We start from the raw sequence: 20,610 nt of genomic DNA on the forward strand, positions 1-20,610 counted from the left end.
TGAAGGTGTTCTTTCCTTAATGTTAAAGGAAGACCCTCTTTAAAAAAAAATCTGAAAACAAACGAACAAAAACCCTCAGTTACTGCTAACATCTCCTAGAATCTGATTTGGTAATTAGGTAGAATTCTGTTTGTTTCCCTCAGAGAATGTGAATCTTCAGCTACTAGAGGAGAGTGTGTTATATGGGAGAAACATTTCTTTAACAAGTCAGTTTATTTGTGCCATGGGAAAGATTTTATTTTTTATTTTATATTATTTATTTTATTTCAGATCAGGGTAATGGTCTTTTGCTTTTTTTAAAAAAATAAATTTATTAGTTATTTCTAATATTCTTTTCTTTTTAAGTTTTGAATTCTAAATTCTCTCCCTCCCACTGAAAAAGTAAACAAAACGATGTCAATTATACAAGTTCCTGTAAATCATGTAGTTGTAATTATTGAGGAGCATAGGCATTATCACTCCTTTTCAAGTTCTGTGAGTGCCCCTGGTCCAACTTCACCTCTTAGATTCTTTCATTGAAGTCCAGATTATATATTCTTCTCATTAGCTGGAAACTGGGTGGCTAAACAGATAAAAGAGGGAAATGGAAGAAATGGTTGAGGAAAAACCGAGGCACCAAAAGTAACTTCCCAGCAGTAGAGATGGAATGGATATAGGATTAAGGCAAAAATGAATAAGCCAAAGCATAGGCTTCTGTGTCTACTGCTAGCCTATCACAGAACCCCAATAGAACAGGAGATGTCATCAGTGGTGTGGAGTAGTATGGGCTCCCATCAAAACACTTCTCATCTTCTTTTTCTGTAGACCAGCAAGTTGCTTTCTTTAAGCCTGGTGTGATCACAACAGAGAGAATAAATTATTTGACCTATCATACTCAATGGTAGCCTAGACTTGAGTTCAAGGATAAAATTTTTCAATAATTTGGTCCAATTAAAAGAAAATTAATTTGGTCCCTCCAAAAGCAATTTGGGGCCATTATTCACAGTCAGTATGAATATTTTTAAAGGGCAGTAGTTCTCTGTATATCACATTTGTTTCTTGATTCATTATGACCATTTATCAGATTCACTTAGAGCCTTTTAAATTCCTGTCCTATGCTTAGGAGTACATATTTTTCATTAATGATGCCATCTGTCTTTATTGTCAATTTTTCCCCTACCAATCCTAAATCCAGGTTGATAGGAGAAACCATGAAATGTCTCTCTGTCATTATTTTTCACGGTTAGAAGAAGGAGTAGTATACCTTTCTATTTTATGTTCTTGGGCTTCTCAGAAATTCAGCAGTGGTCAATAAAACATTAAAAAATATGCAGAAGAAAACAAGAAAGTAGTCCAGAAGGGAACACAAAGACACAGGGCAATTTTGTTTCTGTGTTAAATGTAAGTATACGCTGCATTAAAAAACAGCTATGTAAAGTTCACAGTATTTCATATCCTTGCTCTTTGCATATTATGATGTTCATATTTGTTAAATTTGTAATAAAAATGAGGATCTTTTTAAATTGAGAAATGGTCTTATCTTAGGACCACTGCTGACTTTCTCAAAGCCTATCCCAAAGGACACATTATATTCATATTTGTTAAATTCATAATAAAAATGAAGATCTTTTTAAATTGAGAAATGGTTTTATGTGAGGATCACTGCTGCCTTTCTCAAGGCTATCCCAAAGGACACATTATGAGGGAAGAAAGGTAGTTGTCTTTCTCCTTAAACAAAAGATACATATAGGAAAACTTGTTAGGGTAGTTAAGGTGATAATTTACAGCCAGGCCATCTAACCTAGGGGTCCTTTTTGTGTCATGGACCTGTTTGGCAATCTGATGAAGCCTATGGATTCCTCACAATAATATTTGTTGCCTACGTTTTTAGTTGAGTAAAGCCTCTGGATGTAGTCTTTGTGACTACATTTGGGGTTTTCTTGGCAGAGTTTGCTATTTCCTTCTCTAGCTCATTTTACAAATGAGGAAACTGAGGTAAACAAGATGAAGTGACTTGCCCAGGGTCACATAGCTAGTAGGTGTCTGTGTCCAGATTTGAACTCAGAAAGATGAGTTCTTCCTGAATCTAGGCCCAGCACACTATCCACTATACCACCCCCTGCTCAACTGTTTTTAAACAATTGAAGGGAATGCTAAATTTCAGCTAGAGGTTAGTGAAAATAAGGATATAATTTTTTTTTCCTTTACAAGTTCATGAATCCCCTGAAATACATCCACAGATCCTTTGGGTTTCCATGGACCCCTGATTAAGAATCTCTCATCAATTCCAACCTCCTTGTTTTACAGATGTGAAATCTGAAGTAGTGCCCAAGGTCATATAGGTAGTAGAGCTATGGTTTTAACCCAGCTTATTTGGCCCCAAGTCCAGAACTCTTTCCCCTAAACTAGGGACGGGGGATCTGCAGCCTCAAAGCTCTAGGCCCTCAAGTGCAGCCATTTGACTGAATCCAGAGCTGACAAAACAAATCCTGTGATAAAAGTATTTGTTCTGTAAAACGTGGACTCCATCAAAAGCCACACCCAAGGACCTAGAATTCCATAGGTTTCCCACTCCTGCCCTAAACCATGTTCCTGCTTGTCTGAAAATGGAAGGAATACTTTTAAATCTCAGGACACCACCCCAGTGAAGGACAGACCAGGGTCTAAATAGTAGATCCCAGTAAAGTGCTACACTCCTGTTTTTCATTGTTACTCCTTCTGCATGTGAAACTCTGAACATCTGTGTCCCACTGCCCCTTTAAAATCAGCCAATTCTATTTTTTTCCTTTTCCTAGTGAGAGGAAAATTTCTTTCATTCCCCCCAAATTTATTTTTCTTCATCATTTTTTAAATTTTAAACTTACATACACAATAAGAAAAAGAAAAGAAACATAAACTTAAATATTAAAACAAATGCAAAATAAAAGAAAAAAACATTGTCATGTGCACAGCAGAATGTAAGAAAGGATTCAAAACATACAGCAATAAATTTCCATTTCAAGAAAACCTATATAATAAATACTTTACATTGTGTTGAGAGCTGTCCACCTTTTCTTTGCTTCCTTGTAAGTTTTCTTTTGTTCCACTCTGCACTTTTTACTTTCTTCTTTTCCCCTTCTCCCCCCCACCCAAGAAGGCTACTATATGTGTGGGTACATAAACTTATAAAGATATGTATACATATATAGACAAATACACAATATACATATAGATACGTATATACCCTTACATACATGTACTTAAATATCTATAATCATACTCATGTATAGACATATACATTCAGACTGTACTATACTCATTTGTCCTCTGTTTTCTGAGGGTGGATAATAGTTTTTTTCTTTTGCTACTTGCTTCCTTATATGTCATTTGTCTGATGTTACACCTTATGAGAAAATGTGAAATGAGTCACATCCTCTGTTGTGTGCAGAGTGGTTTCCTTTTTAAACTTACAGTATCATTGGGGTCCAGAATGAAACATAAAGCAGGGGTGAATCCCCCAACTACTCCTGAAGTTGAGAAATGAGTTCTTAAATGGACCTACTTTGATTATGACACGCCTCAAAATGGTTTTCATCCTATCCCTCCCTTACGGTTAATAATAGTAGGGCATCCTTCCTGGTGGATGAATGGAACAGATAAAGTAGATATCAGCTTAAGTGTCTTAATAGAAAGGGTGTTCATTTCCCATTAGTTAATTTCTGCTTCGGGCAGGAACAGAAAGTCCCAGCTGCATTAGTCTCAGAGACTTCTCGTACCAGCAGTATCTTGTACCAGTAGAGAAAATGTCCTTGTTTGTCACTCACTGTTAGTGTAATGATGTTTAGCAATTTGCCCTCAAGTCACAAGTCTTATAGCTAATCATGCTATGCATTTTTCCCAGGTACTACACCTGGATCTACAATTGATTTTTATTGGTACCCTTGAAGTGAGGTTCATCAAATAACTGAACTGTGGTTTTTCCTATTTGTTAAATAGATATCACCAGAAAAATTATACTGATTTTACTCTGCTGTTTAGCCATGTATAATATAGGTGCTACATAGAACAAATATGGAAGCTGTATACATGGCGCTAGCACTTGTGACATTTTATGCTTCATTATATTTTTGTTAAAATAAATGAATAAATCTTTGTCCGTGCACCCATCTTCATACATTGATAGACATTTTATTGGAATTTTAGGAACCTGTTTTATTCACTGGAACAATGAGAAAAAATTTGGATCCTTTTAATGAGTACACAGATGAAGAATTGTGGAATGCCTTGAAAGAGGTAATTTATAAAATTTCCTTTATTTCAATTGTATATGTTTATATTGTTCTATAAAATGGGAGGGTCTGAGAGGAAGCTTATCTGCCCAGCTACTCTCTTTTATTTATTTGTTTTAATAAGCTTTCACTGTAATTTCCCACAGTGACCCTCACTTTCCCTGAGAGCTATTCCATATTTTTAAAATAAAGTATATAAAGATAAAAAAAGAAAAAAGAGTGAGTTAATAGACACTTTTAAACATGCGAATGCCAACAAATAAACTTTAATAAGCCTAAAAAAAGAGGTGAAAAGTCAGAGAAGAAATAGACAGGAAACCAAAAAAAGCTATGGAAATTATAAAACTAAAAGCTACTTCTTTGAAAACATCAATAAAATTATTTAACTTTTAGCCAATCTAACTAAAAAGAAGAAAATGACCAATACTGAAGAAAATGATGAATTGTTCAGGTAAATTCACAGCAAAGCCAAAAGGGGAAAAAAAAAAGAATTGTCAGAACCTACTATGCTCTGTTATATACCAAGAAAACTGAAAACACAAAAGAAATAGAGTGAAACATTCAAAAAACAGAAATCTGAACAACAAAGACCAACTTGAATAATACAATATCAGAAAAAAAAGAATTGTTCCTATTAAGGAATCATTTGGATAGGATAATTCTGTCAGACTTTGAAATGATATTTAGTACCCATCCTACACAAATTATTCTCAAAAAGTTGCAAACGGAAATTCCCTGATTCCTTTTCTGAGACAAATATAGTCTTAATATCTAAACCAAGGAAGAATAAAACACAGAAAGAGAGCTATTGACCAATATCATTAATTAAAACCGATTTAAAAGTTTAAATAAAGTCATGTCAGACTACAGTAGTTTATCCAAGGATTGTCATGACTAAATAAGATTTATACCACAGATGCAAGGATGGAAAATAATCAACATAATTATGTTAAAAAATAAAAACATTCAAAACCACATGATTATCTCTGGATGAGGAAAAGGCTTTTGACAACCCTCATTTATGCTAAAAGCCCTACAAAGTATAGGAATGGAAGAATCTTTTTTATTATTATTTATTATTATTGTATTTCTTATAAAAAGTAACCAAAACCAAAAGCAACCTTCTTCTGCAATAGGGATACACTAGAACCTTTCCCAGTAAATACTGGAGTGAAGCATGAAGTGAGGATGACCAAACTCATCAATATAGTTCTGGAAATTCAAGCTATAGGTGTAAGATAGAAAGAAATTAAAGGTATACAGCTAGGTATAGAGGAGATAAATCTATCCCTATTTGTTGACAATATGATGGTTTACTAAGAAAATATTAAAGAAACAGCAAAGTTTTTAACTGAAACAATAGTTTCAGCAAAGTTATAGTCTATAAGATAAACTCTCAAGCATCAGTTGCCTTTCTGTAGAATAGTAACAAAATCCCAGACAATAATGCAGAAGCACCTTCCAAATTATTATAAAATGCATAAAATATCTAAGGATTAATCTACCAAACCACACAAAACACTCATAGATTTTATCCGGAATTGATATATAAAGAGATAAAGAACAACTCTAATAGCTGGAAAAATGTGCAGTGCTCATGATTAGAGCATGCCAATATGATAAAAGTTAAAATACTGACAAAGTTAATTTACTATTTTAATGCTACGCCAATCAGATTGTCAAAGGAATACTTTACCGAACTGGACAAAATGACAAAATTCATTTGGAAAAATAGAAGATCTAGAATATTAAGGGCAATGATGAAAAGAGGTAAGGATGAAGGAAAATAGTCCTCTAGCCCTAAAAGGAAAGCAGTAATCACCAAAGTCATATTTATTCTGGTTAATTAGTTATTTTGTGTTAAAAAAAATAGTGATTTAGGTCAGTAAAGCAGACTAGACAAGGAAGAATCAGAAACAATGGAACTTCAACTAGAAAATATAAATTGCTTAGAAAAGAGATTCCTGTTTTATAAAAGCTGCTAATAGAACTGATAAGCAATCTGGCTTAGACCAGCACTTTATATTGTTATGTTACAATACATTTTAAATGGATACATGACCTTAATATTTAAGATCATGCTGTAAAAAAAAATTGAGAAATAGATCATATACATCTCACAGCTGTGGGTAGGAGATACATTCTGGATGAAACAAAGATAATGGAAATTACAAAAGAAAACTTGGATAATTTTGATTACATGAAGCTGAAAAACATGACCAAACAAAATCAATGCACCTAGGATCAGAAGGAAAGTGGTTAATGGGGAGAAATCTTGGTATTAAATTTCTCTGATAAGGGTTTGATGTCCAACATATATAAGCAGTTAACAAATGCACAAAGACACAGCCAATACCCCAAAAGATAAACAATCAAAGTATATGAACAATCATTTCTCAAATGCTTCAAGTCACTAATAGTCAGAAAAATGCAAATCAAAACAACCCTGAAGTTTAACTTCTTGCCCTACAAATTTTTAAAGTGACAAAAGATGGGAATAGCCTAAGTTGAAGGAATTGTTGGAAAACAGGAACATTAGTACTTTGTTGGTGAAGTTGTGAATCAATTTGGAATTATTCAACTGTCTATGGCATTCAGCATCCTTGTTCTTGGAAGGATAGAAAAGAAGTGATAAAGTGTCTTCTGTTGTCCATTTACCTTCTTCTGGGAATTCAAACTACTAATATGTTTGTCCTTAGGAGAGTTAAGTACTGGATTATGATTCAGGATTATGTTCCAGCATCAACCTGACCAATGACAAAATGAGTCTCCTTGAGAAATTAACTTCTTTTTGCTTCATTTTCTGCACAGATTAAGTAGGGAAGATAATACCACTACTACCCAAAAGATAAGTGAGACAATACATATTAATCACTTAGGGCTTTACAGAGAAAATGTTTCATCAGTGTAAAGTATAATTAAGGTCAAAGCGTATTAAAAAGTAACATCTTAATACTCTGAAGGTTGGTATGTGCAATAGGAGGCAAGGAGGAAATTTTGACTGAGCTGTTAGCAATAGGTTTTACTTTATTTCTAACAGTGCCCTTGTTTATACTTTTTTGCTGTAGGAGTATCACACAGCTTCTTTTATGCCTTATCAGTGCATTTCTACGAACTACTCCTCCTGTTACCTATAGTAGTCTGTATGAATTTCTGTTTCTTGTTGTGTATGTGTTGTTCTTACGGCTTGCTCCAACTACGTTAAGTTCCTCAAGGGCAGGGAACAAGTCTTTTTACTCTCCTTGTGTTTTCTCTATGGTACCTAGCACAGTGTTGAAAACTGGATTTTGTTTCATCATTGGGCTTTTGTGTGTTTTGTTTTTTAATGGTTTTTGAGGGGTTTGGGTTTTGGTTTAGTTTGACTTTTTTGGTCAGGATTTAGGAGAATCATTTTAGGAAACTTGCTGTGCAACAAATTCCACTAAATTCAATTTGGCTATGGGTCTATAACTTACAGGCTTAGGCCTGCATCACCCAGAGGTTTAATTACTTGCCCAGGGTCACATAGCCGGTCACGTAGAAGTGAGACTTGGACCTAGGTCACCTCTTAAGCCACTCCACATCCTTCTTCAGAACTTAATTAACACTAAGAATCGTAGAACCTCGGAGAAGCAAGGGACTTTGATAAATGTTATTGTTCAGTTATTTTCACATTTGTGACCCAATTTAGGGTTTTCTTGACAAAGATAGTGGAATTTCCTTCTCCAATTCATTTTACAGATGAAGAAACAGAGTTAAGTGAGTTGCCCAGGGTCACCCAACTAGTGTCTGAGGCCAGAGTTGAACTCATGAAAATGTCTCTTCCTGACTTCAGGTCTGGCACTCTATCCGCTGCACCACCTAGCTTCTCCTTAATACCCTATCCTCTGCATAAATCCCATCTACAATATCCCATAAAATGAGCTACCTTTGTGATTCGTAGTTGTTTAGATGATTCATAACTGTGTAGAGGATGTATAGTAACTCTTTTGGAATAAGAAAACACATGCCCATAAATGAGACTAAAGCAGATGGATCAGTTCTTTTGCCTTATTATTTTTTTCCACTGTTACCAACATAGTTGTCACTTATTTCACCCTCCTAGGGATGTCTCTAAAATTTTAATGTGTTAGATAAGATTCTACTGTGCCCCGCCAACCTTGAAGGCCAGACAGTTTCTTACCTGTAATTCTCGTTTTCTAGAGGTGTGTCTGTGATAAGTCTTTACACATCCACCCTACTTCCCAGAAGACTTGGGGATTTTTTTTCCCTGAGTCTAGGCTCATTACTTCATCTTCTGTTTGGAAGGTAATTGGCTATTTGGGGGTATTTAAGATCATCAATCTCTGCATATGAATTGGATGCATATTCATTCAGCGGTGGTTTTGTTTTGTTACACACCTTAAGAGACTGTGAGTTGCAGTTGCAGGTAAATGATTTCACAACTTCTTTCATAACTAAACATGCATAGGCTCTCTATCTTATAAAATTAATCCAGGCACAAAATCCATTCAGCCTTCCCTGATCCTACCATCCAGAGTCACGTGTCACTGATGATCTTCCCTCTTGGTTCTCACATTGTGGCTTGTTCTGTATTTCTCTAACGCACATGATAATATACGTACATATCATTTATTATAGTTACCTGTAGTTAGATTCCATCGCTCCTTTTGGACTGCATGTGCCATGAGGGTAAGGACAATGCCTATTGAAAATACATATCTGCTCCTGTTACCTATCACAATGCTCTTGTGCATATATTAGGTGCTTATTTAACTTGTCATAATGTGTTTATCTTACATAAAATCGAAATTCATCTCTTAGATATAACAAAATCTGGATTACTCCCACCAGTTTCTCCACTTTCTAATCTCCTCTGGGCCCTTACTTATAACCCTTTAACCTCCCTAATTGATTCTCTGTTACATTCCCCACTATAGCTATTCCAGACCCCTCTTCCTTTCTAGTCTCTCATAGCACTTCTCACCCCACCTCAACAAAAGACTTTTCCTCCTGCTTCACTGAGAAACTAGAGGCCATTCACCCTGGGTTCCCTTTCTCCCCCTACTTAACATTTCAAAGCAACTTGGCATCATCTCAGACTCTCTCATCTTGTATAACTGTGGACAAATCCTTTAACCTCTCTTGGCCTCAGATCCTCCCCTTTGTAGAATGAGGGGGTCATAATCTATTTCCTATCTGCTGGATCATTCCATCCTATTTACAAACATTCTCAGATCTCTTAACAATCCTTTAAAAATCCTCATTATCTGGCCCACTCAGTGTCTTCACTTGTTTACTCTCACTCAATTTTCAATACTTGCAATCTGACATCCAGCCTTGCAGAAACTGTCCTCTCCGAAATTATCAAACATTTAATTGCGAAGTCTATTAGACTCAGCCCTCATCCTTCTGAATTCTGTAGGCTTACTGTTGACCAACCTCAAGACATTCTTTTCTTTTGGGATTTTCATTTTATTGTATTCTGTTAGTATTTTAACCTATCTGACCACTCTTTCTAATACTTCTTTCCTAGAACATCACCTATATCCAACCCCTTCACAGTGGCTATGGCCCCTGTGCTCTGTCTTGCATTCTCTTTGCTTAATGACCATAAGCTCCCATGGGTTCAGTTATCTCCATGTTGATCACTCCCTGAGCTATAGATCCACATCTAGTCTTTCTGCTTAACTCTCATCCCTGATAAGAGTGATAAGCAGCTGCTTAGGAGACATTTCAAAATGGATATCTGATTGGCATTCAAATTCAGTACAACTGAAATAGAGCTCATTTCTTCCTCCAAACCCACCCTTCTTCAGAATTTCCATGTTTTTTTAAGGATTACTACCACCCTTCTAATCCTAGCAGATAGGAAACAATGTCTGTGTGCAAGTGTGTATGTAAGCATCCACATACATATTGTCTCACCCAGTAAATAAAATGTATAAAATCCTTGAGGGTAGACTTTTATTTTTGTCTTTGTATTTTCCCAATGCCTTATTTAGTACCTGACAAATAGTAGATGCTTAATAAATGTCTATTGATCGATTGACTAATATTTAGCTGATTGGAAAGCTAAAATCGTTCTGAATTTTGTGCCTATTTTTCAACTACTTCCATTACGATAGTATGTGATTACATTGTCTCAGTGAGTCTTGTTCATGTTTTAAATAGGTGACTGTATCCATAGTTCCCTTCTTCTGATCATTATATCCTAACCCATAATAACATAGTAAACAATGTTCATCATGGGCTGATACTGAGTCCAGTATTGTTGTCACTTTTATCAATACTTGCTGAAGTCGAGCTGATTATTTTCAGATAACACCTAAATTAGAAAGTTTGACAGTCTACAGGGTTATCATTGATTGGATTGGGATTCATTAAATGAAAGAACTTTCAGTTCCTTTATGATATGGTGATGAGTTCAAATGCCATTCTGTCCCCTTTGAACAGCGTAAAAGAAAGCATAATATTTTTGCTGATTCACATAGGATGCATAGAATTTTAAAGCTGAAAAGGATCAGCTTTTCATCACCTTCGTTGAACTAAAATTCCTGCCCAATTTCCTTTCTTCTTTCTTTCCTTCTCCCTTCCTTCTCTCCCTTCCTTCTTTCCTGTCTTCTTTCCTACAGAGTTCAAATATGACTACAGTGAAGTCCAGTGGCCTCTGGTGCTAGTATGCCCAAGGTTTTTTTTTAACCTTCCTGAATTAGGCAGTGACAATTTGACGTCGTCTGTCAGAAAAGTGTCTTCAAGAGTTCACAGAAAACTCAAGATAGTAAGCCCTTCAGAATGACATTCTGAAGACACAGAAGGGTTCTTGACCAAAGAGACTGGCAGTGTATAAGAAACCCAACAATTCTTATGCAACAGAGCACAGGTAATTGTGGATGAATGCCGAAGCATGGCAAAGGTCCAAAGGAAGTGCCAGGAGTCCTAAAGCTCAGAATGTGTCTAGGCTGAAAGCTAGAGAAGCACAAACAAAAGAGGGGACATTTTAAAGCTTTAGTAGGGGATAATGGAAGATTAAAGAAAATAAAGAATCACTACTTGTCAATTAACTTTGAATAGTACTAATAATTTTTCATTACAAAATTACTGGTTTTCTTAAAATTTAAAATCTATGCATAAGGGTAATTTTGATGCATTTTGAGAATTTTTTAACAGGATTACACTTTCAAATGTCTAATGAAATTCAGTACGAAAATGGAATTTGACATAAAAATTTAATTTTTATGCACCTTTTCAGGAATACAAATTGGAAATATTTGTACATGATTTAATTTGTGCCCCAGAACTTAAGAGGAATATGGAGAATTTCAAGAAAATGTAAGGATTAAAAAAAAAAAACCTACGTGGAAAAATTAAAGGCATTGGGAATATACAACTTGAAAAAGAAAAAGCAACCAAGGATAATAGAGTTTTAGAAATTGGCATAATTTTTTAAATTACCTGGCCCAACCTCATTATTAATTCTCCACTGCTACATAGCAATGTGTTTCATGATACTGAAATGAAAATTTACATCCTGTGCCCTCAAGGAGGTTATTGTCTAAGTCTGATGGCTGTAAGGCATGAACAGACCTGGAATGTGTTGGAAAGACCCAGATGAAGAAATGGACACAGAAAGGTGTGGCCTTTTATGATTTAGCCTAGAATCTCACATCTAATTGATGACAAAGCTAGAACTCTAGAGTATAGGCTTCCAGATTATATTCTTGTACCCTGCTCTGTCTCTTGTGTCTCACTGCCACCTCTGTAACTTCACTATTATCAAATATAAGTTAGTTTTGGATTGCTTTTTTTTTTTTTTACCAAGATATATCAGGAAGTAATCATTGACTTTTCTGATGGCAAATAAAATATCAAGGAATATCGAGAGCTACTTACAAAGCTTTTAAAACTCCCTTGGGGACCTTGTTAAATTCCGTAGGTTCCCACCTATTTGTGATGTCTGGAGTAATGACTCTTTTGATGGGATTCGTTTTCATTAAAGGAAATGGACATTGTCTAGTGCATACAAAGCAATTTGTTTCAAGTGTGTATTAAAGGATGTCAGTTTACCCTATGTTGGCTCCTAGAGGGAGAAGATAAGCTATTTAATGAAACTACACAATCTGGAGCAATGTTTGTGAGGATTTTCATAGTGGTACTTCCATGTTTGTGACCCTGGGCTCTTAAGATCAGAGTACAGGCCATGGATGGTTTTATCAAGCCAGTAGGGTGCCAGAAACACTGATTTTGTGGCAGGCCAGGAACTGGAATTCAGTGCAGTTTCTAATCACAACATTCCTAAACCCCTAGGTCTTTTAATTTTTGGTCTTTTCTCTATTTCTTTTTAAAAGAAAATTGAAATCATACCATTTGTGTTGTTATATAATTTGTAGATTCCTTTAAGGTTTACAAATTACTTTCTTAGATATTAGGTATTGTTTAGTCATTTTCAGTTGCGTCTGACTCTTTACAACACCCTTTGGTGTTTTCTTGGCAAAGATACTGGAGTGATTTGTCATTTCCTTCTCCAGCTCATTTTACAAATGAGGAAATTGAGACAGACAGGGTTAAGTAACTTGCCCAGGGTCACACAGATAGTAAGTTTCTGAGACTGGATTTGAACTCCAGTCTTTCTGACCCCAGTCCAGTGCTCTATCCACTGAGCCCCATAGCTGCCCAAGGATCATTTTACAGATAAGGAAACAGAAGTAAAATTACTCTCTCACAGTCATACAGAGAGTAGATCTCTTGATACCAAGTCCATTGTTTTTCCTGCTGTATTATACTACTTCCCTGAGGACAACTCAGAAGATACTGTTCTAGCAGGGTTGAAAAATCTGCACCTTATGGGCCACCTGTCATCTTCTAGGTCCTTGGATGCAGCCTTTTGACTGAGTCCAAGTTTTACAGAACAAATCCTTTTATTACAGGGATTTGTTCTGTGAAGTTTCTATTTCATCAGAGGGCCACACTTGAGGACCTAGAAGGCCACATGTGGCCTTGAGGCTGCAGATTCCCCAAGCCTGTTAGAGAAAAGCACCTGCTAAATCATTTAACCTGAACCCCATACTCTCATTTCTTGGAGTCTTAAAAGACCCTGATTCTAAGTAGACTTTGAAGATAAACTTTTTCATTTCATAGTGACTGTTGTGTGGTTAAAGACCACTTTACTTTTATACTTTTGTGTAGTATTATTATTATTGTAATCGTTGGATGCTTTAGCTGTCACCATTATTTAATGAGTTGAGTTTTGACCCCTTGGACTTCCTGTATGTAATTACTGCATAAACTCCTTGAGAACATGAGACTTTATGATTTGGGCCATCTTAGCCCCAGCACCTAGTATAAGGCAATGAACTGTAATTGACTAATGGCTCCATTAAACCTCTCTTCCAAGTCACATTCATGGAACTATGCCACCACACCAGCGGTAGCCCATGAAATCATTCTTGGAGATCAAGAGATTAGTTACCTGTAAACCACAGTTTTGGGAAGGTAGAACGACCGTAAACAAGACAACTGTCCATATTGCTTAGAGGGAATAACATACTTAACTTCAGAATAAAACAGTACACTTTATTATTTATATTTCTCTCCTCTGAGGGCTTTTGTAATGCTCAAGTCTCTGCGTTGACTTTCTACCAACTTGACTACTTCTCCTTCGTCTTCTTTACTAATTTGTCCCCTTGCGCTATAAGTTTAGATGCCCCAACTCTCTTCTTCCTCTCTGCTTTCTCTTTCCTTCCTTTCCTCCATCCCTCTCTCCCTTTTCTCCCTCCTCCTTGCTTCCATTCTTTTTTTCTTTCTTTCTTATTACTAGTTTTTCCTCTCTTCTACCTCTCTCATCTACATCCATGGATTTATAAATGTTAACCCCATACCTTGAATGTACTCTCTCTACATCTTTCTACCTTCAGAAACCCTTCTCCTTAAGCAGCCAGGTAGAACACAGGATAGAGGGTTGGAGTCAGAAAAATTGGAATCCAATTCCTGCTTCCCACACTTAATAGTTGAGTGACCCCAAGCAAGCCACTTAATCTCTCTTTCCCTGTTTGCTCCTCTGAAAAGTGGGGACAATAATAGCTCCAGATTTCACAGGATTGTTGTAAGGATCAAATGAGATTACATAAGTAAAGTGCTATACAAAAAGTGCTGTAAAAACTCCATCTTCTACAAGGAAGTCTTTTTCAACCCCTCCGAATTCTAATGCCTCCCCTTTTTTAATTGTTTCCTGCTTATCCTCTCCTGTCTGTCTCCCCCTCCCCTTCCTCCTCCTGTCCAAAGGAAGGTAAATTTGGATGGCCAGAGGATGCCCAGTTAACTTGGGGTTTCCCTTCCCTTCCTTTCCTTTCTTTTCCCAAAACTTTAAACCTACTGCACTCTGAAGCCCATAGATTAGACAGCACTAGGCCCCTGCCCAAGCTCCACACTTAAGGACTGTTTTCTGGACCCTCCTGACTTAAGAGTGATTATCAATAGTAACTGTTGCTGTTTCCCTCCCAGCCTGAAGTAGTTATTTTTCTTTGCCTCATTAAAGGGGCCATCCCCTGACTACTTCTTAAAGAGGCCTGTTCCCTGAATGGGAGTTACCTCACCCTAAGTGAGTACCTGCAAAGACCTTGGCCTAAAGGACCCACTCTCCCAGTGCATCCTGGTTCATCTCCAGTCATCCTGATGAATATCAGGTCACGAGAACCAGATGGCTCTGGAGAAGGGAGGCAGGTGACCCGCACAGCCCTCCCTCACTCAAAACAAAGTCAAGTGCAAGCCATGTCATCATTCTCTGAGGGCATGGTCTGAAGGACGAACACAGCTTATCCTGTAAAAAATCCTGTTTCCCTGTTTGAACATATTTGTTTGCCTGTTGTTTTCCCCCATTAAAGTGTGAACTCCTTGAGGACAAGCACTGTCTTTTGCTCTTTTTTGTAACCCTTGTACAAGGCATATATATATATGTATAGTAAGTGCTTGACAAATAGACTGATAAAAAAGCAGACTTATGTTATTGTGCTTCTTGTTCAAGACAGATCAGATGCCACTTCCTCTTGCTGTCTGCTTCTTTTAATTTCCTTTTATTTCTCTGTCTAGACTTTTGTCACATTTTAGAGTTATTTCCTTTCACATTGCAGGGGGTGAGGGGCATGGTGCCCCCATGATCTGGAAAATCCAAGTAAAAATTTTTCCCCCCCTTTGTACCAGAGAAGAAATCTGAAATTTTTCTTTTTCTTTTATGGGGTGTTGACAGTACCTCATTGTAAAATTTGGGTTAAGTATTTGGTCATAGGCTCAGTGTCATCTACTGGCCTTCATGTGTCATCTGCGGCTTCTACACACCTCCAGAAAAATCCCCATTTCATTTATTATGCTGACCTCCAATATATCAAAATCTGGCAGGAAAATGGGATAACTACTTCATACAATCATGTTTATCTGTACGTATAATATCTGATTACTATCTGATTATATCACCCCAATCCAATCCAACAGCCACTTACTAAATGTGTGCTGGGCACCAAGAACATACAGAGCGGAAAGCAATCTTTGCCCTCAAGAATCTTATATTTTGTTGAAAACTAAAAATAAATTAATAAATTAACTTACAAGAATCTTGTATTTTTATGAGAGAGATAACAAGTACCTATGTGGTAATTTTAGGAGGAAGGAGAAAGCACTAATATTAACTAAAGTCAGGAAAGGTAGGAGGTGACACATGAGCCAAGCCTTGAAGGGAGCTGGGTAGTACACAGAAGGGGAGTGCATTTTCCCCGGGGGGCGGAGGAGTAAATAATCTATGGCATAACCATAGCAAGAACAGCAAATATTCTGGTTTGGGTGGGGAAAAAATTAAGTGGTGGTGAAGTAAAGTAATATTATATAAGCCTGGAAAGACAGGCTAAAGCGAAAACATTTTTAATGTCAAGCCAAAATAACTTATTATATGTTAATCTTTCTGTGGACAGAGATATTGTGGTCTTCATCTTCTATTCCCCACTGCCTAGCATAGTGCCTTGATCAAGTGTATGTTTGTTATGGAATTAAATTTGTTAGGCTCATAGCATTGGAGATGCAGTTAGATTAACACTTGAAATTTATGGATGGGACCAAAATTGGGAGGAATCTCCAAAGAAATCAAGCAATAGATCTCAGGAAATAGGTTTTACCTTTTTCTCTTCTTGAAAAATATTTATTTCTAGATAAAAGTATGTTTTGAAGCTACGTAATATAGTAATCTATCTGTCAAAGTACATAGATATTCAGAGAACCACAGGCCCTGAAGTTACTTTTCAAATGACACATAACAGATTTTCTCACATTGAACTTCAGGAATTCTTATGGTGCCTGTTCCAAAATGGAATTGGCATGACCTGTGTTAGCATACGATAGAATCATGAATAGACTTGTAAAAAGACTGAAATAAATGTTACGCTTGTTGATATTTGTCAAAAGACGTATCTAAGTTCCCATTACATTTATTCTCCAAAGTAAGAAAAAAAGTTTGCCTTGACATGTCGATACTCTGCGTCGTAATTAACTGTTGGGAGTAGCCCTCCTAGTCACTCAAGCATTTGTGGGCTAGGGATGACACGAGCAACTTATGTCTCCTGAAGTAAAAACATCTTTGAAGATGCCATGGCTGATTGACATTATTTCTTCAGTAAGAATTAGTTTAGAAAGTCATCCTTCACCTTTACTTCCCTGCAGGTACAACTTAAAGAAGCTGTCGAAGATCTTCCAGGCAAAATGGAGACCGAGTTGGCAGAGGCAGGATCCAATTTTAGTGTGGGACAAAGACAGTTGGTTTGCCTTGCCCGGGCTATTCTCAGGAAAAATCGAATATTGATTATTGATGAAGCAACAGCCAATGTGGATCCCAGGTACAGAAATAAGGGTCTTATTTTTATGACACAACATTGGTCATAACTTAAATGAATGATAAAAGTGTCATGATGGCCAAAATTCTTTTACTGCTTTTTCAAGAGGTAGAACAAACATCTTTTTTTTAAAAAGTGTGACTAATTTGCTCTCTACCAAGTAAAAATTATTTTCTACCATTCTTAAAAAAATATTTCTTAGTCATTCATCTCCATCCCCAATTTTGGCTTAAAAAGTAGAAGTAGTCTTACTTATTTTTGTATGTAAGGATCTTTTTTCCTCTCCACAACTAAAGTATAATAGACTTTTTTTATTGTTTTCTCTTTTTCTTTGGCATTTTCTCTTCTGCACTGAAATTTTTGTCATATTTCAGGACGGATGAATTAATACAGAAGACCATTCGTGAGAAGTTTGACCAGTGCACTGTGCTAACCATTGCACACAGGTTAAACACTATTATTGACAGTGACAAGATAATGGTAAGAGGACTATATGTTTCTCATTTCATTTTCATTTGCCTTTTTGATTTCCTGCATTCCTTCATCTCAGTCAAGCCCTAGAGAAAGTGATTTGAACAAAAGAAAACACATAATTGCTAGTATTTATAGAATCCTGTGAGGGCACTTTTTACACCTTACATCATCCTCAAAACAACTCTGTGAGGTAGATTCTGTTACGAGAGATGAGGAAACTGAGACCCAGGGAAAAGACTCACCCAAGGTGATATAGCTCATAAATATTAAAAGCAAGTTTCAAACTCAGGCCTTTATGATGCCAATTCCACTGCTTCTTCCTACCTTTTCTTGAAAACATCACATCTCACAACAACTTTTAACATTCGTTGATTTTAGTAACACTTGGCTTCATTTTCTTGTGTTTTTGATCCATATTTTAATAAACTTATAGATTGATTATTGTAGTCCAATTGGGAAATCTCTTACACTAATCAAACAACTAAAGCCCCTAAGAAAATTTGTGACTGTGGTCAGAATTTTCTTTAGGCTTATTATCACAGATATGTTATATGGGACTGCACACTGATTGACAAGAAAGGGCAGGGGGTAGGGAGGAGAGAAACAGCATGGAGAAGGCCAGCATTTTCCTAACGGAGATGCTCCTGACAACCTATACAATGTCTACGTCAGCCCTTCAGGAATATTGCTGCCAAGTGATGCCCAGCCTGACTTCTTAGGCAGTCTTATCATCACCAGCAGTGGTCCCCTATTTCACATTTAGCATCCAGTTGAGATCACTGATGACTACATCCTGGGAAATAGAGCCCCCACATAAAGTACCAGCAGTGAAGTCATGATTTTCCTACCACTACACAAGTCAGTATACCCATAATGAATGGATAATGTCAGGAGGCCCATGCCACATTGGGTGGTGAATTGAACTAGGTCAAGGATCAACACTAAGGGCACAGGACAGGTTTCCAGATGCATTTAGATCAGCATAGCTTTCAGCAATGTGTCATAACCAGACTGCTGGAAATCACCAGCTGGACACTGCTCTGCTGGACAGTCAGATCAAAGCTGTGGCATGACCCTTCCAGAGCAATGAAAACAAATGCTGACAGTCCTAAAAAAAAATAGAGGGTGGCCCTTAGATTCAAGACTGGCCTGGAGAAATAGGAAGGGCTCTACATAGCTAACCCTTTATGTTATCTTCTTGATTCAGTTAAAGCTGTGAAAATGAATATCTCCACTTTTCACTAATCTTTGTTTTTCTCATCAGGATTACATTTGATAGACTACAGAAATTTCTTCTTCTTTGTACATGTGGCCAATTTTACTTTGAACTTTTAACTGTTTTGAAGGACTTTGGGGAGAAGTTGAATCCTTTATCAGAAAAAGTTTGAGCTCTAGGCAAATAAACTTTGCTGTGCTGGAATTGGAGTTCAGAACACGGTTTCAAATCCTCCCTGTGACATTGACCAGCTGTGTAACCCTGGACAATTCACCACATTTCTCTGAGCCAGTTTCCTCAACTGTAAAACTCAGATAGTAATTACTGTAGTGGCAGGTACAGTGTCTTTTGAGGTTTGTGTGAAATAATATACAAGTAGAGTACATTGCAGAACTTCAGAGTGCAATGTAAATTTTTGATCTGGAATTTCCTCCTTTGGGCTGTATCTACCTCTTCTTCAGCATAATCTTCAACCTGCTCATTCAGAGTATGTCCCCCTAGAGTGGTCATTCTTGTGGAAAAACTGCCCCTTAACAGGGAAGAATTGGAGAATGTCCAGGTGAGATACCAGGCAACAAAACCCTACTTTCAAAGGGAAGACCTCCTGGGATATAAACCTTACTAGTTTAGGAGGACAAGTGAGTATTTCTTCAGCTATGACACAGTCAAGCAGTAATGTACCTGATCACAAGGACACGGGTGTTCTCCAGCTTAAGTTGAGGAGAAATCCTCAAGACTCCCTTTAGCCCTGATGCCAAACTTTTGTTTGATTAACTCAGTCAATATCAATAAATACTTATTAAACCCCTATCATGTGCAGGTACTATGCTAAGCACTACAAAAGAGGCAAAAGGCAGGCCTTACCCTCAAGGAGCTTGTAATCTAATACGGAAGACAGTGTGCAAATAAATATATGAAAAGTAAGGTATATGCAGGATAAATAGGAAATAATCAACAGAGGGAGGCACTAGAATTAAAAGGGGTTGGGAAAGGCTTCCTATAGAAGGTGGAATTTTAGGTGGGACTTGAAGGACACTAGTCAGAGCAGAGCTTTCCACATGGGGGCCCCATCAGAGAAAATGCCTGGAGTTGAGAGATGGAATGTCTTGTTTAAGGGATGAACAGTAGCCCAGCGTCACAGGATCAAAGTGAACATGTCAAGGGAGTAGGGTGTAAGAAGACAGGAACGGTAGGAAAAGGTTAGGCTAGGAAGGGCTCAGTCGACAAGCATTTTTTGACTGTGCAAAAAAGGTGCTAGGCACTGGGTCAATCAAAGCCCTCAGGGAGGCATTCTTTGAGGAGTAGGTAGGGGTAGGGAATATTTCATTGGGATAGGAAACTCTCCATTGAGGAACTACAAGTCCTCTACCAATACGAGCCAGTACCTTTACTGCTGTTTATACAGATATATTTGTGTATACATATCTACAATATGTATTTATTTATACACATACATTTATACATATATGCATTTATATTTATTTGTATATGTACATATATTTATACATACATACGTATATGTATACATATATACATATACATATAAGTATATGATCTTAAGATAGAGAATTGAGAAGTTAAGTGGCTTGCCCAGAGTCATAGGGTCAATATGTACGTATCAGAGGCTAGATTTGATCCTAGGTGTTCTTGGCATCCAAGCCAACTCCCCTACCTCTCTTTATATACATAATTGTATACAAAATAAGTCTAAGGTAATTTGGGGGACGTAAAAACTAAAAAGCAAACCAAGCCACTTCCCCACATACACAATACAAAAACATCCCCCACACACCCCTCAGTCTAGATCTTCTCAAACTAAATCATG

At 36.9% G+C, this 20,610-nt stretch overlaps 1 protein-coding gene across 3 annotated transcripts in view; it reads left to right on the plus strand.

Annotated features, from left to right (window-relative positions):
- ABCC4 (ATP binding cassette subfamily C member 4 (PEL blood group)) overlaps window positions 1-20,610 on the plus strand; it is a 274,791-nt gene that overhangs the window by 233,086 nt on the left and 21,095 nt on the right. For all 3 annotated transcript variants that reach the window (XM_072622112.1, XM_072622110.1, XM_072622111.1), the window contains exons 27-29: window positions 4,162-4,251; window positions 16,926-17,098; window positions 17,470-17,575. In XM_072622112.1, the coding sequence (XP_072478213.1) occupies window positions 4,162-4,251; window positions 16,926-17,098; window positions 17,470-17,575 (369 nt within the window). The remainder of the gene's footprint in view (window positions 1-4,161; window positions 4,252-16,925; window positions 17,099-17,469; window positions 17,576-20,610) is intronic.

This window comes from Notamacropus eugenii, chromosome 6, assembly GCF_028372415.1.
Source record: "Notamacropus eugenii isolate mMacEug1 chromosome 6, mMacEug1.pri_v2, whole genome shotgun sequence".
Lineage (NCBI taxonomy): Eukaryota > Metazoa > Chordata > Mammalia > Diprotodontia > Macropodidae > Notamacropus > Notamacropus eugenii.